The sequence below is a fragment of the Oncorhynchus mykiss genome, chromosome 15 (assembly GCF_057628025.1).
Source record: "Oncorhynchus mykiss isolate SJ-2025 chromosome 15, ASM5762802v1, whole genome shotgun sequence".
Taxonomy (NCBI): Eukaryota; Metazoa; Chordata; class Actinopteri; order Salmoniformes; family Salmonidae; genus Oncorhynchus; species Oncorhynchus mykiss.
In genome coordinates this window covers 54,829,963-54,856,839 of record NC_143036.1, presented here as the reverse complement: position 1 = coordinate 54,856,839, position 26,877 = coordinate 54,829,963, and the positions used below count along the sequence as shown (strand labels likewise).

Below are 26,877 nucleotides of genomic sequence, written 5' to 3'. Positions count from 1 at the left end.
ATTTCTACCTGGAGTGTTATTAGTCTGAAAAAGTGGGTAACTTCAGGGGCTGAAGAGACACAGCAGCAATTATTCAGGCAAATACACACCTTCCCCACAGGGGAGAGGGGAGGCGAGGAGAGAGAGGGAGAGCTGAGAGCAGCTATTGATTAGCGCTGCACTTATACGCAGTTTAAAGGCTTCCTTACCTTTTACTATTCTGCTCTCTGAGTCTCACCAGTCTCTCTCTATAGCTACGCACACGCACAGCCCTGCTCTTTAAGATAGGGTTCTTCGTAACTATATTTTGTCTCAAAGTGGGTTGAGTAGAAAAGGAGGTCAGATTTCTTATAGTAGATACACCTGTTTGTTACACACTCCCTTAGTCTCTACATACAGTGTCTTGCAAAATAATTCATCCCTCTTGGCGTTTTTCCTATTTTGTTGCATTACAACCTGTAATCTAAATGAATTTTTATTTGGATATCATGTAATGAACATACACAAAATAGTCCAAATTGGTGAAATGAAATGAAAAATATAGCTGGTTTCAAAAAATTCAAAAAAATGTAAAATGGAAAAGTGGTGTGTGCATATGTATTCACCCTCTTTGCTATGAAGCCCCTAAGTAATATCTGGTGCAACCAATTACCTTCAGAAGTCACACAATTAAAGTCCACCCGTGTGCAATCTAAGTGCCACATGATCTGGCACATGATCTCAGTATATACACACACCTGTTCTGAAAGGCCCCAGAGTCTGCAACACCACTAAGCATGGCACACCACCAAGCAAGCGGCACCATGAAGACCAAGGAGCTCTCCAAACAGGTCAGGGACAAAGTTGTGGAGAAGTACAGATCAGGGTTGAGTTCTAAAAAAATATCAGACACTTTGAACATCCCACGGAGCACCATTAAATCCATTATAAAATTTTTTAAAGAATATGGCACCACAATAAACCTGCCAAGAGAGGGCCGCCCACCAAAACTCACGGAGAGGCAACAGAAACCAAAGATAACCCAGAAGGAGCTGCAAAGCTCCACAACGGAGATTGGAGTATCTGTCCATAGGACCACTTTAAGCCGTACACTCCACAGAGCTGGGCTTTACGGAAGAGCAGCCAGAAAAAAAAAAAAAACATGTTTGGTGTTCGCCACAAGGCATGTGGGAGAGTCCCCAAACATATGGAAGAAGGTTCTCTGGTCAGATGAGACTAGAATTTAGCTTTTTAGCCATCAAAGAAAATGCTATGTCTGGCACAAACCCAACACTTCTCATCACCCCGAGAATTCATCCCCATGTGTGGGGATGTTTTTCATCAGCAAGGACTGGGATCCTGGTCAGAATGGAAGGAATGATGGATGGCGCTAAATACAGGGAAATTCTTGAGGGAAACTTGTTTCAGTCTTCCAGAGATTTGAGACTGGGACGGAGGTTCACCTTCCAGCAGGACAATGAACCTAAGCATACCGCTAAAGCAATACTTGAGTGGTTTAAGGGGAAACATTGAAATGTCTTGGAATGGCCTAGTCAAAGACACCAGTGGAACCCATCGAACTTGAAGGATCTGGAGCAGCTCTGCCTTGAAGAATGGGAAAAATCCCAATGGCTAGACGTGACAAGCTTATAGAGACATACCCCAAGAGACTTGCAGCTGTAATTGCTGCAAAAAGTTGTCTCTACAAAGTATTGACTTTGGGGGGTGAATAGTTATGCACGCTCAAGTTTTCTGTTTTTTTGTATTATTTCTTGTTTGTTTCACACCCCAAAATATTTTGCATCTTCAAAGTGGTATGAGTTGACAGTAAACTGTCTTCAGCAACCTCACCTTGTTGGCTGAGTTTGGCCACACCCAGTTGTATTCCTCCTACACAGCTGTTTCTGTTTCAGTTAATGATTGTGTTTCAACCTACATATTGAATTGATGATGACTAGCACCTGTTTAGTATAATTGTTTAATCATACACCTGACTGTATGCCGACAAAATCTCTGACTGTGTGCAAGTGTACCTAGAAGAATAAATGCTGTTTTCAAGGCAAAGTATGGTCACACCAAATATGGATTTGATGTAGATTTTTCTTATGTTCACGCACTTTGCATTTTGTTAATTGATAAATATAATCTATTAACATGTCTATTTTTGAAAGCATTCTTACTTTACAGCATTTTTTCACACCTGCCTAAAACTTTTGCACAGTACTGTACATGCAAAAACAGAGATATTGAATCAAACAATTGAAAAAAAATCTACCTGCAATACAGCACGGTATATTGATAATGATGGCCGTGGTTTGGGGTTAACACTGGTTATTAACACCAACACTGGGTTTCCTTTTCACCAATGAGTGTTATTTTAACACTTACAGATTTCAATTAACTCCTGAATCAACACTAGAAATGTTACACTGACAAATCAACACTAGGTAATACTGGCCAATTTGTAGTGAACGCACATACACACTCTCCCTCTGTCACATTATAATAGAAATCAGAGGGTGGCCGTCACGCTACAAGACAAATTATAGAGATCTGAGACCAGTAAACTCCTTCCTTTCCTCTCGCTCTACCTCTTCCCCCCTCTCCCTCCATCCCTCCCTCCCCCTGTCTCTCCCTCCCTACCTGATTGTACCCTGGTCTTTGAGGCGTCCACATGCTTCCCAGCCGAAACAGTTTGGAAGAGTTTGTGCATATATCATGACAACATTTCGTGACGTTTTTGTTTGTTTTGGACTTCGGTGAGGGATTTTTCAGCTGATCGGGCTCACATAAATGTTTCTGGAGGCAAGCCGAAGTCTACACTAGGGCCGTGGCAGTCATGAAATTTTGTCAGCCGATTATTGTCATGCAAAACATCAAGTGATCATATTTTCACACGTTAGACTATAATCAATTTAATCTTGTCTTTACTAACATGTAACATTAGTTGAGATTTAGAATGGCCCGTTATCAAATGGGCGGGAACTGGGGCAGAGTTCAAACACATGACATCCGTATGCACTCGAATAGCGAATGGAGGCCACTTTCCTGCCGGTTCGTTTCACTCATGTCAGGTAGGTTACTCCGTTCAACAACATATTCCACAACAAACTCTGTATGGCAAGGGGCTCTCCAACCCTGCTCCTGCAGCTACCCAGTGCTTCATTTTGGAAACCAAGTGAAATCTGTTCGGGTTTTCACAACAAAACATATTTCATTAAATGGTTGACAGCCCCTCTCTGCACGCTGGAGAAAGGAATCAAATTTATCACCACAGTGAGGTGAGTTTTAAAAGTGCATACTGTTTTGATGATAAGTGTTTGATATAATTTTTGATAGAATTTGCGTTGATGTCAGAGTGGTTAGAAAGACAAAAACACAGAAATCATCCCCCGTATGATGCATTTTGCATCATACGCAAAACGCAGCATCATATGATTTCTGTATTTTGAAAGTTATATATCTTGAAAACTTGATTGGTGACAAGCAAAACATTGTGGGACTATGTCAACAATGGACTAATGAAATAAATGCCAAAATCTCATTTTGTTTGGGTGGAGTGTTCCTTCGGTTCACCTAGTCGACTTCAGCTAGCCGCAAGACAAACTGAGACTTGCTGAAGTCTTTAGTCACACACCGGTTCCCAGGTAGCCTGTGGAGGAGGGAGGGATGGAGAGATGGATGAAAGAGGGGTTGCCCCTGAGGCGCAGTGGGGCCCTGCTCTGCAACAAAGGCTATTCAACTCAAACACTTATTGGCTATTCCTTCTCTCCCTCTATGTATTATTCAAACAGATCCAAAAGGACAGCCAGTTAAAAATACATGGACAAGGCCAACACAGTTAAAAGGCTTTCTTACCTCTCTCTGGGATTCACCAGTCTCTCTCTATAGCTACGCACACGCACAGGTATGCATGCACACGCACGCACGCACACACACACGCACGCACGCACGCACGCACGCACACACACACATTCACACACGCACACGCACACGCACGCACACGCACACGCACGCACGCGCACACACACACACATTCACACACGCACACATTCACACTCACACACACACACGCACACACGCACACACACACACACACACACACACAGCCCTGTTCTTAAAGATAAGGTTCTTCATTCCTATCTTTTGTCTCAAAGTGAGTTGAGGAAAAAAGGAGGACAGATTTCTGGTAATAGATACACCTGTCTGTTACATATTCCCTCAGTCTCTGCATATACAGTGCCTTCAGAAAGTATTCAGACCCCTTGACTTTTTCCACATTTTGTTAGGTTACAGCCTTATTCTACAATTTATTGAATGTTTTTTTCCCCCTCATCAATCTACACACAATGCCCCATCATGACGAAGCAAAAACAGGTTTTTAGACATTTTTGCTAACTCATTCAAAATAAACTGACGTATCACATTTACATAAGTATTCAGACCCTTTACTCTGTACTCTGTTAAAGCACCTTTGGCAGTGATTACAGTCTTACGTCTTCTTGGGTATGACGCTACAAGCTTGGCACACCTTTATTTGGAGAGTTTCTCCCGTTCTTCTCTGCAGATCCTCTCAAGCTCTGTCAGGTTGGATGGGGAGCGATGCTGCACAGCTATTTCTTCAGAGATGTTCGATCGGGTTCAAGTCCAGGCTCTGGCTGGGCCTCTCAAGGACATTCAGATACTTGTCCTGAAGCCACTCCTGTGTCGTCTTGGCTGTGTGCTTAGGGTCGTTGTCCTGTTTGAAAGTGAACCTTCAACACAGTCTAAGGTCCTGAGCGCTCTGGAGCAGGTTTTCATCAAGGATCTCTCTGTACTTTGCTGTTAATCTCTCAATCCCTGCCGCTGAAAAACATCCCCACAGCATGATACTGCCACCACCATGCTTCACCTTAGGGATGTTGCCAGGTTTCCTCCAGATGTGACGCTTGGCATTCAGGACAAAGAGTTCAATCTTGGTTTCATCAGACCAGAGTATCTTGTTTCTCATGGTCTGAGAGTTTTTATGTGCCTTTTGGCAAACTGCAAGCGGGCTGTCATGTGCCTTTTACTGAGGAATGGCTTCCGTCTGGCCACTCTATCATAAAGGCCTGATTGGTGCAGTGCTGCAGAGATGGTTGTCCTTCTGGAAGGCTCTCCCATCTCCACAGAGGAACTTTAGAGCTCTGTCAGAGTGACCATTGGGTTCTTGGTCACCTCCCTGACCAAGGCCCTTCTCCGCTGATTGCTTAGTTTGACCAGGTGGCCAGCTCTAGGAAGAGTCTAGGTGGTTCTAAACTTATTCCATTTAAGAATGATGGAGGTCACTGTGCTCTTGGGAACCTTCAATGCGGACAAAATGTTTTGGTACCCTTCCCCAGATCTGTGCCTCGACACAATCCTGTCTCTGAACTCTACGGACAATTCCTTCAACCTCATGGCTTGGTTTTTGCTCTGATATGCACTGTCAACTGTGGGACCATATATAGACAGGTGCCTTTCCAAATCATGTCCAACCAATTGAATTTACCACAGGTGGAATGCAATCAATTTGTAGAAACAAAGGGTCTGAATTCTTATGTAAATAAGGTATTTCTGTTTTTTATTTTTAATACATTTGAAAAGAAATCTAAAAACCTGTTTTCGCTTTGTCATTATGGGGTATTCTGTGTAGATTGCTGAGGACATTTTTTATTTAATGCATTTTAGAATAAGGCTGTAACGTAACAAAATGTGAAAAAAGTCAAGGGGTCTGAATAATTTCCGAATGCCCTGTAAAACAGTAAATCCACCCATTGACAGAGGGATATGTGATAAGGGGATAATAGAGAGGAAGAAAATACATATATATAGGCATCCTGATCCTGATTTCCTGTCTGAATCCGGAAATGGGTTCTGAGAGAACAGGAGAGTGCATATATTATGACAACATTTTGTGACGTTTTTTCGTTCATTTTGGACTGTTTCTGGAGGCAAGTCGACGTCTACGCTAGGACTGTGGCGGTGATGTCCTTCTGCCGGTTATTGTCATGCAAAAGACTGCCGGTCTCACAGTAGTCGACCGTTTATTAACATAAACACGTTTAGCATCTGCAGGCCTCCACACACACACGCAAGCTGCTGCTGGGCGCATTTGGAACATTTAAAATGGGCTAAAAAAATTATTGAATATACACCATCACAATAAATCCATTATTTATTTTTAGGAATGTCCGTCTAAATAAACATTATGATATGAAGAAAATGTATTTCAGAAGAACAGAATACGTGTTGCCCGACTGTATGTTATCTAGCTATGTGCCACGCTATCGGCTGTAGGCTTGTTCATTTAGCAGACAAGATATGCTTAAGTCCCCTGACATTATTTTATATTTTAGGATTTTATAGTAAGAAGATTATAATTGAACTTAGCTGACTAAAATAGAAGAGATATTTTTCCCAAAAGTGATCATTTGAAACAGGTCCTATACACTAGATTTAGAGTTATTTGGCAACTTTACTTTTGAATGATGCAAACCATAGTGTCGTGCTGCCGACCACCATTTAACCTCTATTTAAGTATTCACAGCCTACAGAAAATACGTTTTTCAACGCTTTTTCATCCTATTTTCAGCTCTCTCTCCTCCTCCACTAATGTTGTTTCCATGTTTTCCCACAACCATTTTATAAATAATTCTGGTGTGCTAATAAAACATAGAAGCAGCTCCCTCTGGACAAGAGGCTGAGAAAAGAGAGGAGAGTTTTGTCTTTCTTCCCTTCTAAATGTCATGTATTGTCATGTTGTGTCTTGTTCCTGTTCTTTCTCTTCACCCTGTCTCCCTCTGCTGGTCGTATTGGGTTGCCTTCTCTTCCCCTCCTTCCCCCAGCTGTTCCTTGTCTTCTCTAACTACCTCGTTCACCCTTTTCCCACCTGTTCCCTTTTTCCCTCTGATTGGGTCTCTATTTCTCTCTCTGTTCCTGCTTCTGTCTTTGTCAGATTCTCGTTTGAGTTTCTCATGCCAGAACCAAACTATCGTCTTGTTTGCTTCAACCTTGTCCTGTCCTGTCGGAATCTGCCTGTTCATCTGAGGCTATGTGTGATCAGGTACCTCTGTCCTCTACAACCCAGCTAATCCCCTCTGCTGCTAGAAGAGGACTCTAACCCAGCTATTCTCCTCTGCTGCTAGAAGGGGAACTCTTCTGTGATATTCAGAAGGACTTTATGTTTCATTTGTCGCCCTCTCTGCGGGTTGTTTATTTTGCCTTCATATCCATTTGAAGAGGATATATGTCTTACCTGTGTTTCGACATTAAAGAACTCTGTTTTTGTTAAACCGCTTTTGGGTCCTCAATCACGTGCATGACAGAAGAATCTGACCAAGAATGGACCCAGCGACTTCGGATCCTCTCCACTCAGCCGTCGAGATCCAGGGAGCGATGCTAGGCAGACACAAGCAGGAATTGTCTGCTGCTCGACATACCGTTGAGACCCTGGCCGCCCAAGTCTCCAACCTCACAGAACAGATTCACCATCTCTGCCTCGATCCACCGGCCACTTCCAGGGCTTTCGAATCTACGGAGCCCAGAATCAATAACCCGCAGTGTTACTCTGGGGAGCCCACTGAATGCCGCTCGTTCCTCACCCAGTGTGATATTGTGTTTTCTCTCCAGCCCAACACTTACTCCAGGAGCACAGCTCGTATCGCCTACGTCATATCTCTCCTTACTGGACGGGCTCGTGAGTGGGGCACGGCAATCTGGGAGGCAAGGGCTGAGTGTACTAACCAGTATCAGGACTTTAAGGAGGAGATGATACGGGTTTTTGATCGTTCTGTTTTTGGGGAGGAAGCTTCCAGGGCCCTGTCTTCCCTATGTCAAGGTAATCGATCCATAACAGACTACTCTATTGAGTTTCGCACTCTTGCTGCCTCCAGGGACTGGAACGAGCCGGCTTTGCTCGCTCGTTTTCTGGAGGGTCTCCGCGCGGAGGTAAAGGATGAGATTCTCTCCCGGGAGGTTCCTTCCAGCGTGGATTCCTTGATTGAACTTGCTATTCGCATAGAGCGACGGGTTGATCTTCGTCACCGAGCTCGTGGAAAGGAGCTCGCGTTCTCCGTTGCCCCCCTCTCCGCATCACTACCATCTTCCTCTGCCGGCTCGGGTGCTGAGCCTATGCAGCTGGGAGGTATCCGCATCTCGACTAAGGAGAGGGAACGGAGAATCACCAACCGCCTCTGTCTCTATTGCGGTTCCGCTGGTCATTTTGTCACTTCATGCCCAGTAAAAGCCAGAGCTCATCAGTAAGCGGAGGGCTACTGGTGAGCGCTACTACTCCTGTCTCTCCTTCAAGATCCTGCACTACCTTGTCGGTCCATCTACGCTGGACCGGTTCGTCAGCTTCCTGCAGTGCCTTGATAGACTCTGGGGCGGAGGGCTGTTTTATGGACGAGACCTGGGCTCGGGAACATGACATTCCTCTCAGACAGTTAAGGGAGCCCACGGCCTTGTTCGCCTTGGATGGTAGTCCTCTCCCCAGGATTCAGCGTGAGACGCTACCTTTAACCCTCACTGTCTCTGGTAATCATAGCGAAACCATTTCTTTTTTAATTTTTCGTTCACCTTTTACACCTGTTGTTTTGGGCCATCCCTGGCTAGTTTGTCATAATCCTTCTATTAATTGGTCTAGTAATTCTATCCTCTCCTGGAACGTCTCTTGTCATGTGAAATGTTTAATGTCTGCTATCCCTCCTGTTTCCTCTGTCTCTTCTTCACAGGAGGAGCCTGGTGATTTGACAGGGGTGCCGGAGGAATATCACGATCTGCGCACGGTGTTCAGTCGGTCCAGGGCCACCTCTCTTCCTCCACACCGGTCGTATGATTGTAGTATTGATCTCCTTCCGGGAACCACTCCCCCCCGGGGTAGACTATACTCTCTGTCGGCTCCCGAACGTAAGGCTCTCGAAGATTATTTGTCTGTAGCTCTTGACGCCAGTACCATAGTCCCCTCCTCCTCTCCCGCCGGAGCGGGTTTTTTTTTGTCAAAAAGAAGGACGGGTCTCTGCGCCCCTGCATAGATTATCGAGGGCTGAATGACATAACAGTTGAAGAATCGTTATCCGCTTCCTCTTATGTCTTCAGCCTTCGAGATCCTGCAGGGAGCCAGATTTTTCATCTCGTGCGCATCAGGGAAGGGGACGAGTGGAAGACGGCGTTTAACACTCCGTTAGGGCACTTTGAATACCGGGTTCTTCCTTTCGGCCTCGCTAACGCTCCAGCTGTCTTTCAGGCATTAGTCAATGACGTCCTGAGAGACATGCTGAACATCTTTGTTTTCGTTTACCTTGACGATATCCTGATTTTTTCACCGTCACTCCAGATTCATGTTCAGCACGTTCGACGTGTCCTCCAGCGCCTTTTAGAGAATTGTCTTTTTGTGAAGGCTGAGAAGTGCACTTTTCATGCCTCCTCCGTCACATTTCTCGGTTCTGTTATTTCCGCTGAAGGCATTAAGATGGATCCCGCTAAGGTCCAAGCTGTCATTGATTGGCCCGTCCCTAAGTCACGCGTCGAGCTGCAGCGCTTTCTCGGCTTCGCAAACTTCTATCGTCGTTTCATCCGTAATTTCGGTCAGGTGGCAGCTCCTCTCACAGCCCTTACTTCTGTCAAGACGTGCTTTAAGTGGTCCGTTTCCGCCCAGGGAGCTTTTGATCTCCTCAAGAATCGTTTTACATCCGCACCTATCCTTGTTACACCTGACGTCTCTAGACAGTTCCTTGTCGAGGTTGACGCGTCAGAGGTGGGCGTGGGAGCCATTCTTTCTCAGCGCTCCCTCTCTGACGACAAGGTCCACCCTTGCGCGTATTTTTCTCATCGCCTGTCGCCGTCGGAACGTAACTATGATGTGGGAAACCGCGAACTGCTCGCCATCCGCTTAGCCCTAGGCGAATGGCGACAGTGGTTGGAGGGGGCGACCGTTCCTTTTGTCGTTTGGACTGACCATAGGAACCTTGAGTACATCCGTTCTGCCAAACGACTTAATGCGCGTCAGGCTCGTTGGGCGCTGTTTTTCGCTCGTTTCGAGTTCGTGATTTCTTATCGTCCGGGCTCTAAGAACACCAAGCCTGATGCTTTATCTCGTCTCTTCAGTTCTTCAGTAGCCTCCACTGACCCCGAGGGGATTCTCCCTGAGGGGCGTGTTGTCGGGTTGACTGTCTGGGGAATTGAGAGGCAGGTAAAGCAAGCACTCACTCACACTCCGTCGCCGCGCGCTTGTCCTAGGAACCTTCTTTTCGTTCCCGTTCCTACTCGTCTGGCCGTTCTTCAGTGGGCTCACTCTGCCAAGTTAGTCGGCCACCCTGGCGTTCGGGGTACGCTTGCTTCCATTCGCCAGCGTTTTTGGTGGCCCACCCGGGAGCATGACACGCGTCGTTTCGTGGCTGCTTGTTCGGTCTGCGCGCAGACTAAGTCCGGTAACTCCCCTCCTGCCGGCCGTCTCAGGCCGCTTCCCATTCCCTCTCGACCGTGGTCTCACATCGCCTTAGATTTTATCACCGGACTGCCATCGTCAGCGGGGAAGACTGTTATTCTTACGGTTGTCGATAGGTTCTCTAAGGCGGCTCATTTTATTCCCCTTGCTAAGCTCCCTTCTGCTAAAGAAACGGCACAAATCATCATCGAGAATGTTTTCAGAATTCATGGCCTTCCGTCAGACGTAGTTTCGGACAGGGGTCCGCAATTCACGTCTCAATTTTGGAGGGAGTTTTGCCGTTTGATTGGGGCTTCCGTCAGTCTCTCTTCCGGCTTTCACCCCCAGTCTAACGGTCAAGCAGAACGGGCCAATCAGACTATTGGTCGCATCTTACACAGTCTTTCTTTTCGTAACCCTGCGTCTTGGTCAGAACAGCTCCCCTGGGCAGAATACGCCCACAACTCGCTTCCTTCGTCTGCGACCGGGCTATCTCCTTTTCAGAGTAGCCTCGGGTACCAGCCTCCGCTGTTCTCGTCTCAGTTCGCCGAGTCCAGCGTCCCCTCCGCTCAGGCTTTTGTCCAACATTGCGAGCGCACCTGGAAGAGGGTCAGGTCTGCACTTTGCCGTTATAGGGCGCAGACTGTGAGAGCCGCTAATAAGCGTAGAACTAAGAGTCCTAGATATTGTCGCGGTCAGAGAGTTTGGCTCTCCACTCAGAACCTTCCCCTTAAGACAGCTTCTCGCAAGTTGACCCCGCGGTTCATTGGTCCGTTCCGTATTTCTCAGATCATTAATCCTGTCGCAGTGCGACTTCTTCTTCCGCGATATCTTCGTCGCGTCCACCCGGTCTTCCATGTCTCCTGTGTTAAGCCCGTTCTTCGCGCCCCCGCTCGTCTCCCCCCCCCCCCCCCCATCCTTGTCGAGGGTGCACCTATCTACAGGGTCCGTAAGATTTTGGACATGTGTCCTCGGGGCCGTGGTCATCAGTACCTAGTGGATTGGGAGGGGTACGGTCCTGAGGAGAGGAGTTGGGTTCCCTCTCGGGACGTGCTGGACCGTTCGCTGATCGACGATTTCCTCCGTTGCCGCCAGGTTTCCTCCTCGAGTGCGCCAGGAGGCGCTCGGTGAGTGGGGGGGTACTGTCATGTATTGTCATGTTGTGTCTTGTTCCTGTTCTTTCTCTTCACCCTGTCTCCCTCTGCTGGTCGTATTGGGTTGCCTTCTCTTCCCCTCCTTCCCCCAGCTGTTCCTTGTCTTCTCTAACTACCTCGTTCACCCTTTTCCCACCTGTTCCCTTTTTCCCTCTGATTGGGTCTCTATTTCTCTCTCTGTTCCTGCTTCTGTCTTTGTCAGATTCTCGTTTGAGTTTCTCATGCCAGAACCAAACTATCGTCTTGTTTGCTTCAACCTTGTCCTGTCCTGTCGGAATCTGCCTGTTCATCTGAGGCTATGTGTGATCAGGTACCTCTGTCCTCTACAACCCAGCTAATCCCCTCTGCTGCTAGAAGAGGACTCTAACCCAGCTATTCTCCTCTGCTGCTAGAAGGGGAACTCTTCTGTGATATTCAGAAGGACTTTATGTTTCATTTGTCGCCCTCTCTGCGGGTTGTTTATTTTGCCTTCATATCCATTTGAAGAGGATATATGTCTTACCTGTGTTTCGACATTAAAGAACTCTGTTTTTGTTAAACCGCTTTTGGGTCCTCAATCAAGTGCATGACACTAAACCCCTCGTTCTATTCCCACCCTCTCGTTCCCTGTATTCTAAACCGAGCCCTAAGAGCCAGTGAGAGCCAGTGCACAAACCCTGGGTCAAGTACAGAATTTGAATATTTTCTAATTACTTGTAAAGTACAGAGGTGAGGGTGATTTAGCTTGGGGTTTGCCCTTTGGGACTATTCCATCACTCATCACAACCACGACAACCAACCACTGAGCATCAAACTCCCATTAGTCTCCTTATGTTGTTCAACAACAAAAACAAAGCTCTTGTTCATGCCATGGAACCATCTTGCTTTGACTAGCCATAGAGATATACTTCCTAGTAATAACCATCCAGTCTCTCTCTCTCAGGCAAAAGCCATGCATGGGGGGCTGTTTTGCAGTGTGTCACTCTGACAGGCGGTTTATAAGAGGCCGCCTACGGCGTCATTTTCCGTCAGACACTAGAGTTCACACATCTCCTGCTCAACCCTAGGGATCTCCTTAGAGGCAGGTGACAAGTCTCAGAGAACAGCACAAACACACTTCTAAAACACACAGACCAAGCACAATGCTAACACACACAGACCAAGCACAATGCTAACACACACACTTCTAACACACACAGACTGAGCACAATGCTAACACACACAGACCAAGCACAATGCTAACACACACGCTTCTAACACACACAGACCAAGCACAATGCTAACACACACACTTCTAACACACACAGACTGAGCACAATGCTAACACACACAGACCAAGCACAATGCTAACACACACGCTTCTAACACACACAGACCAAGCACAATGCTAACACACACGCTTCTAACACACACAGACCAAGCACAATGCTAATACACACACTTCTAACACACACAGACCAAGCACAATGCTAACACATGCTTCTAACACACACAGACCAAGGACAATGCTAACACACACACTTCTAACACACACAGACCAAGCACAATGCTAACACACACGCTTCTAACACACACAGACCAAGCACAATGCTAACACACACACTTCTAACACAAACAGACCAAGCACAATGCTAACACACACACTTCTAACACACACATACCAAGCACAATGTTAACACACACACACTTCTAACACACACAGACCAAGCACAATGCTAACACACACACTTCTAACACACACACTTCTAACACACACAGACCAAGCACAATGCTAACACACACACTTCTAACACAAACAGACCAAGAGCACTCCTCACAGAGACTTTTGAAACTCACCACATCTTACACATTCAGCCCAAGTACAATCCTCAAACACACTTCCTACATCCACATACAACACACAAACACAGACAAACACACAAACCTAACACATGCACCGCAAATACACCCCTGACAATCACACACATATTTCATTCACACCCACATCCATGACACAATCTCCTCACACAAACGCGTTACACACACTTGTGAGTCGTGACACACATACAGTAGCCCAAGCACACTACTCTCACCCCTTATACAACTTCCTTACAGACCTGACCCAAAAACACTTGTTACCCCCATTCTCTTAAAGGGATAGTTGCCCCAAACAGACATTCTACAACCAGGCTTTCCAGAATCAGGTTCATTATAAAAACAAACTCTGGTGACCTCGACTCACTCCCAAAGAGCTTGAGGAGAAACTGGTAGACAAGTAAACAAACTTCACTCAAAAACCTGTGTGTGTGTGTGTGTGTGTGTGTGTGTGTGTGTGTGTGTGTGTGTGTGTGTGTGTGTGTGTGTGTGTGTGTGTGTGTGTGTTGCCAGTGGAGCTCGTTTGATGAATCATCAGTAGGTCGTCCTGGCTGAAAATAAATAATTTGAGACGGACAATTAGAGCTCTCCTCGTTAGTGAGGGCCTGGCCTTCACTCTCTGGGGTGTGGCGGCCATCTTGCTTGAGACAGGCAGAGCGAGACAAAAGTAGTGCACTACACAGGGAATAGGGTGCCATTTGGGAAGCAGACAGTTTCTCCTCTCTAATGAGATCTCCTGGTTGTTGTTGTTGTTGTTGTGGTGTGAAGAACCCCTGGCTCCATTATCAGCCACTTAATTCTCTCATCATTAACGAGATCAACGGCACAATCATCAGAGTCCTGAGACTCCTGAGACGCTCTCTCGGTTTCTCCCTGTTGATCTCAATCTCTCTCTCTCTTCTCTCAGTCTCTAAATCTAACTCAGTTCACAGTAATAACAGACACATACTAGCACACTTTCTGTCTGGACCTGTCCAACCACATCCTCAGAAGTTTTGCCCTCTGGCCATCAGTAACTCTGTCCTTAAACTCTTCAATGCAGAGGGCGAAATTATCCCGATGACTTCTATTTGTCATGTATGACTCATGAGCATGTAGTTGTTCATTCCATTCCAATCTAATTGTTGTCTTCGGAGTGTAATGGAGCAACACGATTGGTTCATAATTCGCCGAGCAGTCTTTGAAATGATCCTCTTCTATCAACGCGTTCTCAGTTCAACGACAGAGTGCATCACGTTCCCGGGGGGCCTGAAAATATTTGCTCTCGCCAATATCATTCTCAGCAAGACTCCGAAACAATTGTTCCTTTACACCCCCTCAACCCTCCTCCCTCTTGGCTCTTTAGGAGCAGAGAGAATCTTCTCCTCATCCTATCAGACAATAGTAACACAGTAATACAGAGACTATGGGTAATATGACACATCGCAGCAGATAATACTGCTCCAGACGCTGCATTGCTGGAGTATGGCGTTATCTACTAAACCGTCACACACACACACATGCACTCGCGCACAAACGCACACATGCACACACACACAGACACCCCGTATTCCTCCCCAACACAAATGGATTTGAAATAGCAAGGTAAATGATGGGGAAAGACATCACTAACGTTCCTTTTCTATCTGACCTTTGGTTCAATTGAAATGGTTGAAATAGAATGGACCCCAAACCCGTTTAAACAGTGATCCAGTATAATTATCAACCTGTGGCCCCTCTGGAGCTTCTCAATCAATACCCAACCAGCCAGGCAGGCCGGGCAGGTGTAGGCCTGGTTAACCTGCCTTACAGGGGCCAACGGAGGGAGGAGATACCCACAGTCTGTGTCCACTACCAGCCCAGCTCTATAGAGAGACAGGGGGTGAAACATGGCCAAGCAAACAGGAAGGGTTACTGGAGTGAAACGGTTGTGTCTGGTTGGGGTATACAGGGCTGGAACGTCCATACATCCATCCTCCATCTCAGTTCTCCCAGTTTCCACCAGGTTGTGTCTGCTCAGTGCATCTGGGTTCTCCTCTTATTTGAGACAGGCCGAGAGAGCCTACGTCTGTGTCCCTCCTATTCCCTAAGCAGCCTACTACTTTTGGCCAGAGCCATATGGGCCCTGCACAAAAGTAGTGCACTACATAGGGAATAGGGTGCCATTTGGGAAACGGTCAGTCTCTCCTCTCGAATAAGATCTCCTGGTTGTTGTTGGGATGTGAAGAACTCTGGGCTGAGTGGGAGAGTATGTTGTGTTTGCAATATCCGGGGCAGGAACCTCTATCCATTCCGACCTCCATCTTGGATCTAATTCCTCACAGTTTCCACCATCGCTGGGCTTCCCCATTGGGGTTTACCATGCTGCTCAATGCATCTGGGTTCTCCTCTGTGCTGACTAAGGGAGTCTGGGGGCTCCAGTGGGGAGATTAGCTGGCCCATGCCACCCAGTATGACATCTTCTCCAACATGCTATTTCCAGACGGCAACACACTCTGCATCATTCATGAGACATGAAGCTGCAGATAAAGCATGGACATAGTAATGTGGTACGGAGCACAATCCATCCTTCCACACACACACACACACACACACACACACACACACACACACACACACACACACACACACACACACACACACACACACACACACACACACACACACACACACACACACACACACACACACACACACACACACACACACACACACACACACACACACACACACACACACACACACACTAACACATGGGGGGGGGGGAAACTCAATCTTAGGATGGTGTTTTTAAAGTTTTGTACACTCGGTGTATACATACACACAAACACACACACAAAAATGCTACAATGCAAACACACACGTCTACCAATCCCCTGCTCTAAATCCTATTAGTGAAATGAGAACGAGGCACTGCGACCTAAAATCAAGGCCCTGTGTGTGCTGTTTCCATGGCAGAATCCTCCCTAAATCATGTTTAGTATTATTATGCACAGGTTTAGAATACAGCACTGCCACTCACACAGAACCAGGGCAATGATGTGGGAGAAAGGGAGAAATAAAAGAGAGAGAGAGAGAGAGAGAGAAATAAAAAGAGAGAGAGATAAATAAAAAGACAGAGAGAAATAAAAAAAGAGAGACAAGAGAGAGAGAAATAAAGAGAGAGAGAGAGAAATAAAAAGAGAGAGAGAGAAATGTTAAAAAGAGAGACGAGAGAGAGAAAAATAAAAAGAGAGAGAGAGAAATAAAAAGAGAGAGAAATAAAAAAAGAGAGAGACGAGAGAGAGAGAAATAAAAAGAGAGACGAGAGAGAGAGAGAGAGAGAGAGAGGATTAAAGAGAGAGAAATAAAGAGAGAGACGAAAGAGAGAGAAATAAAAAAGAGAGAGAGAAATAAGAGAGAGAGAGAGAAATAAAAGAGAGAGAGAGAGAGAAATAAAAAAAGAGAGAGAAGAGAGAGAGAGAAATAAGAGAGAGAGAGAGAAATAAAAAAGAGAGAAGAGAGAGAGAAAAATAAAAAGAGAGAGAAATTAAAAGAGAGAGAAATAAAAGAGTGAGAGAGAAATAAAAAAGAGAGAAAAATAAAAAGAGAGCGAAATAAAAAAGAGTGAGAAGTGAGAGAGAGAGAGAGAGAGAGAGAAGAGCGAGAGAGAGAGAAATAAAAAGAGAGAGAAGAAAGAGAGAGAAGAGTGAGAGAGAGAGAGAAATAAAAAGAGAGAGAGAAGAGCGAGAGAGAGAAATAAAAAGAGAGACAGAGAGAAGTGAGAGAGAGAGAGTAAGAAGACAAAGGTGTATGGCTGAGAATGTCACATGGATCATTAGGAGACACATATTTCCACATTGCGCTCGCATCAATCAACCTTGTTGGACTAATGACGGCGGGAACACACACACTCTTGTGCTCGTATACTCACATTCCTCTGTTACAACCACTCTACCATTAATTGGCTTTTGTACCCTAGACAGTAATTGATTTCATTGTTTCTCCATGTTCTAGAAAGCCCCGTCTAAACCAGTCGAGCATAGATCAAATTTGAACAGCATACCACCATGCCCAAAACCTCATACACACACACACACACACAGTCTCCAGGGCTGAGGGCAGAGTGAGGTGGAGTATTCTTTAATAAGATTGACAGTATTTTAATTGGTTGTCACAATTGAACTGTATCTGCCTGCAGTAGCGAGCGAGCGCGGCTGGCTGAAGTGGCGTCTCTGTGTGTAATACCAGAGAACCTATGTCAGGAGCCAGGCTGCTTCTAGAACACAATAATGGCTCTGACTGACAGACACAGGCCAGGGTAATATCCTGCTGGAACAATATGCATCCATCTGACGAGGAGAGGATAAGAGGAGGAGGAGGAGGAGGAGGGGAGATAGACAGGATGTAGCCCCAGCCCTGGCAGCCAGCAATATACTCCATTTCACTGTAAAGAGACCCCTTACATCCAACACACAGTGGCTGGTGTTCAACACCTACACACACAGTGCCATAGTATCCACACAAACACAACACAAAGATCCACGCATGGCTCCAACACCAATGTAAGCACAAACCATGACATCACCCACACTGAAACCGGCAAGGTTCTTAACCCAGACCCAGCCTGACTAACCCAACTAAACTCAAGTCAAACTATACCAGTCCCAGCCTGACTAACCCAACCAAACTCAAGTCAAACTAAACCAGACCCAGCCTGACTAACCCAACCAAACTCAAGTCAAACTAAACCAGACCCAGCCTGACTAACCCAACCAAACTCAAGTCAAACTAAACCAGACCCAGCCTGACTAACCCAACCTAACTCAAGTCAAACTAAACCAGACCCAGTCTGACTAAGCCAACCAAACTCAAGTCAAACTAAACCAGACCCAGCCTGACTAACCCAACCAAACTCAAGTCAAATTAAACCAGACCCAGCCTGACTAACCCAACCAAACTCAAGTCAAACTAAACCAGACCCAGCCTGACTAACCCAACCAAACTCAAGTCAAACTAAACCAGACCCAGCCTGACTAACCCAACCTAACTCAAGTCAAACTAAACCAGACCCAGCCTGACTAACCCAACCAAACTCAAGTCAAATTAAACCAGACCCAGCCTGACTAACCCAACCAAACTCAAGTCAAACTAAACCAGACCCAGCCTGACTAACCCAACCAAACTCAAGTCAAACTAAACCAGACCCAGCCTGACTAACCCAACCAAACTCAAGTCAAACTAAACCAGACCCAGCCTGACTAACCCAACCAAACACAAATCAAACTAAACCAGACCCAGCCCGACTAACCCAACCAAACACAAATCAAACTAAACCAGACCCACCAGAAACCAACCCAGACCCGTTCCAGTGTCCTTACCTTGAACAGCCTCAGTATATTGGCAACCATGATGGACACGGAGCTGGCCGCCGCCCCGATCACCCCCACGATCTTATCAGGCTTGGCGAAGATGGGCAGGTCGCCATTGGCACAGCGTACATCCGAGCCGTCCTTCTCGATGAGGGCCTGGACAAAGGTCAGCGACTGCTCCAGGGCGTAGGTGTCTCTGGAGCAGGTGTCCAGGATCCGGGCCCCCAGGGTGATGTTGGGGAGCAGCTCCGTGTCCTTGTTGATCAGGTCGATGGCAAACATCATGGCCTCAAGACGATGGATCCCTTTCTCCTTCTTCAGTTCCCCGCAGGGCATGCCACCGCCCCCCCGGGAGTGCACCGGGAACAGGCCACCCAGGATGATGTCGCCTTCCAATCGGATGGAGTGAGCGTACTCCTGATTGGGCGCAGTACCAATGGCGGGGTCCGTGATTCGCTGAGGAGAGGCCAGAGGGAGGAACCAGGAACATGAGGCAAGGAAGTGGAGAAGGAAGTGGCGTGTGGCGAGGAAGGAAGGAAGGCGTTGGGATTCCGGCAACGCCATGGTAACAGTTGAGTGGCGGTTGTGGGAGGAGTTACTGAGGAGTTACTGTGGAGTTTGTGGGCGGGATCATGGGTGAAAGAGCGTCAGTGCCCCGGGGGAGGAGTTAGCAGGCAGCTCTAAGATGTCCCAGGCCCATGAGGCATGCATGTCCCAGTAGAGGAGATAGAGGAGAGAGAGAGAGAGAGAGAGAGAGAGAGAGAGAGAGAGAGAGAGAGAGAGAGAGAATGAGAGAGAGGAGACGGTGGCAGCGAGTGCAGCTGCAGCGATTGTAATCCTGAACTCACATCTTCAGCAGACCCTGCAAGATACACACACAGAGAACATGTAGCAGTCAGTGCCTCAGTTATCTAGCACACACAGTCTCTCCCTCCCTCCCTTCCTCGCTCACACACACACACACATACACACACACATACACACACACACACAAACACACACACACACACACACACAAATCACTGTTCATGCTGCAATGCCTGTCTTCCAGATTCAAGAGTAGAGAGATGAGCATTGGCCACACACACAGTACAGCCCCCTCCCCCCTCTCTCTCTCACACACACACACACACACACACAACCGCCAATCCTATCCCACTGATAAGTCCATCCTATCCGTCAGTGCCAAGCCTGTCAAACACAAAGTGCCAAGCCTGTCAAACACATCAACAATGGTCCAGAAGGCATTATTCACGTGGACAGAGTGAAGGTTACTCAGTGTGTAATCATTCAGTATAAACATCTACTGGTTCTACACCTGTTTGACTGACAGCTGCATGGGAATCAACACCTGGAAGGTGTTACCTCAGCTACCTAATCATTGTCATCAGAAACAGTACAGTAATGATGTAGCAAGCCATCCTAGTACGTGAGTCAGTGAGAAGAGGCAAGGCTTTCATGGAGCAGGTTCGGTTTAACGCTCTTAGTTTTCTTGCTGGTCTCATTCCCGCTTTGAATGTCCTTCGCGAATGGAAGTGATGTCATTGCTGGCCAATCAGATTAGGCTACTGGGTGCCCTCTTTACCTCAAAATATAATATCCACTGGCGGCCTGGTTTATCTGTAGCCCGCTAATAAACTTTTATCATTCATATCACATCATCACTCTCTATTCCTCAGACAAAACAAAGGCATGAGGAAAAGACCATCATTGAGACAGACGAAGAGGGCCTTCCTAATAGTGTGTTTGATCTGTTATGGTTTGACCACACCCGCTTCCCCAAAATAGTCAAATGTGTGGATATTCTTCTGAGATAGATAGAAGAGCATATTAATAACACTAGAATGTGAAAATATCAAAGAAATTCACATTCGTAGCTATAATGTATTGGCTCAATAAGTCTAAACTTCCCGCTGAGCGCCATGACCACTTTGAGCGCGTCCGCGTGCGTTCCAAAAGGCACAGATGCTGCGCAGTATGCTTGTGTGGGCTGAACCGGCTGCACAATTCTAGGATGCTGAGAAATGCTAGGGGACTGCTGCATCATTGCATATAAATATCCTAATGTTTATTCGGACATCGTGGCAATATTTCTCCCTCCCTCCCCATCTATGAACCCATATTTCAAAGACGCTCACCTTTCCACACAAACAGCACTTCCACATACCACCCCCCCCCCCCCCCCCCCCCTACCTCCACCAACACCACCTTTTACCCTCCGAACAGCCTCAATTCCTTGGGGCAAGATGTCAAAAGCGTTCTACAAGATGTCGAAAGCGTTCCACAGGGATGCTGGCCCATGTTGACTCCAAAGCTTCCCACAGTTGTGTCAAGTTGGCTGGGTGTCCTTTGGGTGGTAGACCATTCTTGATAAACACAGGAAACTGTTGAACATGAAAAACCCAGCAGCATTGCGGTTCTTAACACAAACCGGTGCGCCTGGCACCTACTACCATACACCCTCTGAATGGCACACATACACAATCCATGTCTCAATTGTCTCAAGGCCTAAAAATCCTTTGTTAACCTGTCTCCTCCCCTTCATCTACAGAGTTTGAAGTGGATTTAACAAGTGACATCAATAAGGGATCCTAGCGTTCACCTGGATTCACCTGGTCAGTCTGTCATGGAAAGAGCAGGTGCTCATAATATTTTGTACAGTGTATAGTTCCTATGGTTGCCAATTATACACCTATGAAATAAATTAATAATTTACCTTGAAAGGATAACATTACTATAGCACTTTACCAAGCACTTTAACAATAAAAAAAATGGCTAACGGAATTGGGTAAGGCACACGCATATTAATATAAAACAGTACATCTTTATGGTTAGGTTATATTCCTAATTGGCTATTCAGGCTGTATTCATGCATACACTTTAAACCCCAATGTGCTGTCATTACTCAAAACTTTTGAGGAAATCCGTTGCACTTAATATATATGAGTACAGTTACTTGAAGTGATTCTGTAGTGAGTCTTGTGAGCTTGAACACTTTGAGTAATGCCCCCACTAAGCCACGCATCCCAATATAGTTTCCCAGTGTACCTTGCCTTTTCGAGGGAATTGTAGTTAACCCCCCCCCCCCCTCCTCCCCATGACTGTATTTGTTAGTGACATAGACATGGTTGTTGAATTGATTCATTTTCAGCCCTGTGGCCTTCACCGAGTAAATTCCTAGGTGAATGTTATCATTAAACTCTTTATGACAATACTAAGTATAAGGCCTTATTTTGAGGTCAAAACAAATTCCAGTAACTTTCCCAGATTTTCAAAAAAGTCCTAGTTGAAGTATTTCCAGGAATCTTCCGACTGCAATTTCTGGAAAACCTGAGATATTTACAAGAACTTTGCGTCCCTAACTGCAAGTCATATAATGCTGGCTTGCAAATGTGTAATTCCTATTGGAATCCAGACAGAATTAGGACATCGAACAGCTGGAATTCACATTCGCCTACAATCTGTATTCACAACGACTGCAAGGTTTCGGGAAATTATGAGGACTGCATTTAAACTGGAACAGTAATTTCAATAAGGGGTTGCAAAAATCAAAATAAATGATTAGATTAGTTTAGAAAAAAATTATGTTATTTATCTCTGTGTAGCATAAGATTTATCTATCCATCCCTCAATGTACATGCAAAAACACAGATATTAAAAACAATTCCAAAAAAATCTATCTGCAGTAGAGCATGCTGGGAAAAAAAGTACGTTTGTTATTTTTTAATATAACTTTAAAAAAAATAAAGTTGATGTGACTTCTCATTTCGTTTTGAGTCACTACCACAAACATTTTAAGTAATGATGACTTTTCATGGACTTTGAGTTCAACTTACTATACGTTTTTGAGTTCATAATGCCTTGGGTTTTACAGTGTAAGAATGGATCTTTCAACGTATTTTCTTTTACACTATTTTATTTCACTCCTGCAATAAAACCTTATCACAAGCATTTCGCTACACCCGCAATAACATCTGCTAATCGCGTGTATTTGGCCAATAACATTTGATTTGATTCCTGCTCGGGTGGAACTTTTGACTCACTAATAAGAGATAATTGACAGAATGGTGGAAATTCTAGCAGTGTTATCATTATTGTTGGCAGTAGGAAAAAAAGGGAGTATTACCCTGCGAGGCAGAGGCCGGCCCATTTAACTTTTTAATTTACACCAATCGCTAGGTGTCAGTCTGCACCATCCTCTCTATTGGTCATTATATTAGGTTTCCTCGTGTGCAGAGACGTTCACTGGGGAGCGCACTGCTCTTTTCACAAAGTGATAGCTTTTCTCTCTTTTTCGCCTCTCTCTCTCCCTCCCTCTGCTATTTTATCCCCCTCCCTCTGCTCGTTTCTCTCTCCCATCTCCCCGCCCGTTCCTCTCCCTCCTCCTGCTCCCTCTCCCTCCTCCTTAGTTTCCCCCTCTCACCGCACCCGTTGAATATGACATTTTTTATTTATTTTTGCAATTCCGATCACAGGCAGGTAAAGACACCAACCAACGGCAACGAATCAAACACATCCCAAATCCCTCCAACGGTTCCCCCCTAAATTGACTTGTGATCCTCACAATTCCCTTGACCCGTTCTTGTGGATGAGAGAAGCAACGGAACTCCTCACAGAAGACGTGGTGGAAGTGGTGTGTTAGTATGATTGCGTGGGTTTGTTGTGAGGATAGATGGGGATCAATGTGGGATACACCACCACCCTCTGATACATACGGATGATTAAAGCAGTGGCCTGAAGCAGGCAGCTGCGGTATACAAATCGTGGTTGTGCTCCAAAGAGAAATAACGACCTAATGACGTCTTCATGGTAGGCTACATATAATTAGATAAAAACATTATCAACCCGTAATGTTTTTTAATTCAAGTTCAATATAACATTTCGTGTCTATAGATTGAGACAGCATCCTTCATGTGTGTGAAATAACGCGTCCCTTTTCAGTGAGCTCTCTGAAAATCACACTATTGATATCCCAATTATTTTCATCTAATTTTCCCATATTAATTATGATTAATTAGATCACAAAATAAGACGTTTGTGCTACGGATGAGATCAGTTGTATGGATCATTCCTAAATGCCATCAGAGCGGATGCTGTTTCTTGGCGCGCGGAACAGAGCAGAGAGCGCATTCCTTTGGGTCAATATCGGAACTTCATTGCGGAGCTCAGCAGTTTCCTTTCCCAACACTGAACCCTTCTCATTTAGCTACAGGTCACGACTCTGATTAACGATACCGTGGACTGTCAACATCAACTATGCATGTCGATAATGAAAAGATAAATAGTTATTTAAGGGATGATTTGCAGAACCATCGAGGGTAATTAATTTAACAATGAGGGAGAAGAAAAGGCAGATGGACGAAGAGCGATGGATTCTTCAGATAGAGGGAGAGAGGGGGGGGGAAGAATTATGTTTGATGGGACCTTCTCAGACATACGAAAACTATTGAACTAAATATGTAATTTTCAAAAATGCCTACCTGCTTTTCCGTGACTTGATTGAGTGATCCTCGCTCCTTCGCGTCCCACTCATAGATGCACGCGCCTCGGGTTTTCGGTGCTGAAAGGGACAGCGCATGCAGCCGTCCAGCCAAGCAGCCAGCGCGCGTCTCCGCCAAATGAATCACCCCCCCCCCCAAAAAAAACACCCACCCAACAGCGATTGGTCTCCCTACTCTCTCTTTTTTCTCTCTCTCATTCTCTCTCTCTCCGCATATCCCCTTCTCTCTTTATCAGCATCGGCACCTTTTATATGTAGCATAAATGACACAGAAACGGTTTGAAATGCAACATTTAAGCAGTCATATTCTGATGCATATGCCCAGACAGATTCCCATTCAATTAATCCGTTATGATTGAGATCAATGTCTTAAAGCAAGACGACACCAATAGGCCTACATCTACTTTCTGCATAATAGCCAACACAAAAACGCAGCCATTGGTTCCTCTCTGACGCTCACACCAACATACATGTGTGTGCTACATGTCAATAGGTTCTTTCTAATCAATAGGCCTATTGGTTGCAGTGATCAATCTATAACTTGATTTATGCAGATATATTGCAGATAAGCCGATGCTATATATTGGTGATTAACAACCAAAATGAATACGGACGGGGGTACGATCAAAAGTCAGACAACTGATTCATCAAGAAGAAAAAAGGCTTTCGCGTTCAAATGACGGTGCTGTGCGAGACGTGATAAAATGGTGTCATGACTTTAGGAGCGAGCGCCTCACTAGATAGAGCACTACCGCCATCTAGAGTAACGTAGCCTACAGTAGGTCCATAAACGAAACACCGGTCATGTCAATTTATGGAAACTATTGACTATAGCTCTTCTGTTAAAAAAAAAAAACATAGGTTGAATCAACCAAAGCATACTTGTTCAGGGATAGACTAACAATCCGCAAAAACACTTCAAATCCACCAATAATAGACCCTCTTAAATCCAAGCATCAAGATCCACAGTAGCCTGGCCCAGTGGTTCTTAATAAAATAGGGTTCGGGGACGCCTGTGGGTCAGAGGAGGTACTGCAAGGGGTCCGCAGACTGATCGCAAAACTCTGTATAACACACAGCCTGTCTGGCTGCTTTGTATAGTAAGCCACGGCCACGTGACTCACTATCTATCTGTACGAGCGAACCATTTTCCTGATCGGGGTGATGTACCTAGTAAACTAAAAGGCTAAATAAAAGCCTTTAAATTCCTTCATCAAATCCACTTCAATCATTGTAGATGAAGAGGAGGAGACAGGTTAAAAAGTGACATCAATAAGGGATCATAGCTTTCACCTGGATTCACCAAGTCAGCCTATGTCATGGAAAAGGCAGGTGTACCTATTTCTTTTGTATACTCAGTGTGTATAAAACGTTTCAATTGTTTATGAATATACCTAGAAACAACAAGTTGAATGAATTTTGGGCAAGGAGTCCAAGGAAAAAAAATTGAGGGCGCAAACACAACATCATGTAATATTATTCAACCAAGTTAAATCTTTACCCTTAGATGCAGAGCATTGGCCTGGTTCACACAGATATTGGTAGCCACATTAAACAGAGGCTGCTGGGGGGAGCTATAGGAGGACGGCTCACTGTAATGGCTGGAAGGAAACAACATCTTTGACTCCAATGAGCCCATCCTCCTATAGCTCTTCCCACCAGCCTCCTCTGACACCAGTGATCAACTCAATTCATGTATTACCTAAGAATGTTGTTTTGAACATAAATGCACTGTACTTTATGCTTTACACTGCAAAATTCTCTCTGCCCCATGGACAAGAAATGAGCTTTAAAGGGCAAAAATGTCTCTCTGATGCCAAGTGGGGAGGCCTTCAAAATGTTCGTTTTTTTCCTCAGGGCTCTAGACTTGATTAATCTGGCCATACACTGCAGAAGTCATAGTAAAAACAGCTTGTATGCTATTTTTATTGCACTCTAAAGCAGGGGTTGGAAGCACAATTATTTTCCAATCGTTCCTTTCTTAGCCACAGAAACTGTGTGATGCCATCGCGTCAGCATGGACCAACATCCCCGGGGAACATTTCCAACTTGCAGAATCCATGCCCCGGAGCTTTCAGGTTGTTCTGAAGGCAAAGGGGATCTGACCCGGTACTAAATGGGTGTACCTAATAAACTGAGTATATACTGATGAGAGGTCGAAGGAGCATGGCAAGAATCGTGTAAGCTAACAGGCGAGCTACAAACAGACGAATAACGACTCAATATAACAGTAGTGTGCAGAACGCTATCACATTGATCCTTGTCACAGATGGGCTATTGATGGGCTATTGCAGCAGACGACCACACCGGGTTCCACTCCTCATCGCCTGTTCCGACAAATTGTGGGTCCTGTTGCGTCATGCTGATGGCAGAGATAGGATTTGGCGTAAACAGCATGAGTGATGACTGGATATGATGTAGGCCTACCTGTTGCACCTGACCAATTTTGCCCTGGTCTCCACTATGCCTCCATGCAATAGGGGATCCTTGGTATGTCCCTAAACCCTAACCCCTACCCTTACCTAACGCTAACCTTGAACCCTAACCCCTACCTAACGCTAACCCTAAACCCTACCCTTACCTAACACAAACCCTAAACCCTACCCTTACCTAACGCTAACCCCTACTCTTACCGAACACAAACCCTAAACCCTAACCCCTACCCTAACCTAAAGCTAA

The 26,877-nt window shown here is 45.6% G+C and overlaps 1 protein-coding gene across 4 annotated transcripts in view; it reads right to left on the bottom strand.

Moving 5' to 3' along the window:
- LOC110490742 (metabotropic glutamate receptor 8) overlaps nt 1-24,377 on the bottom strand; it is a 332,500-nt gene extending 308,123 nt beyond the window's left edge. For all 4 annotated transcript variants that reach the window (XM_036944571.2, XM_036944570.2, XM_090200388.1 and 1 more), the window contains exons 1-2: nt 24,179-24,377; nt 18,708-19,560 (exon numbers count right to left, since the gene is read on the bottom strand). In XM_036944571.2, the coding sequence (XP_036800466.1) occupies nt 18,708-19,262 (555 nt within the window). In that variant the 5' untranslated portion in view covers nt 19,263-19,560; nt 24,179-24,377. The remainder of the gene's footprint in view (nt 1-18,707; nt 19,561-24,178) is intronic.
- Nucleotides 24,378-26,877: the final 2,500 nt, after the last annotated feature.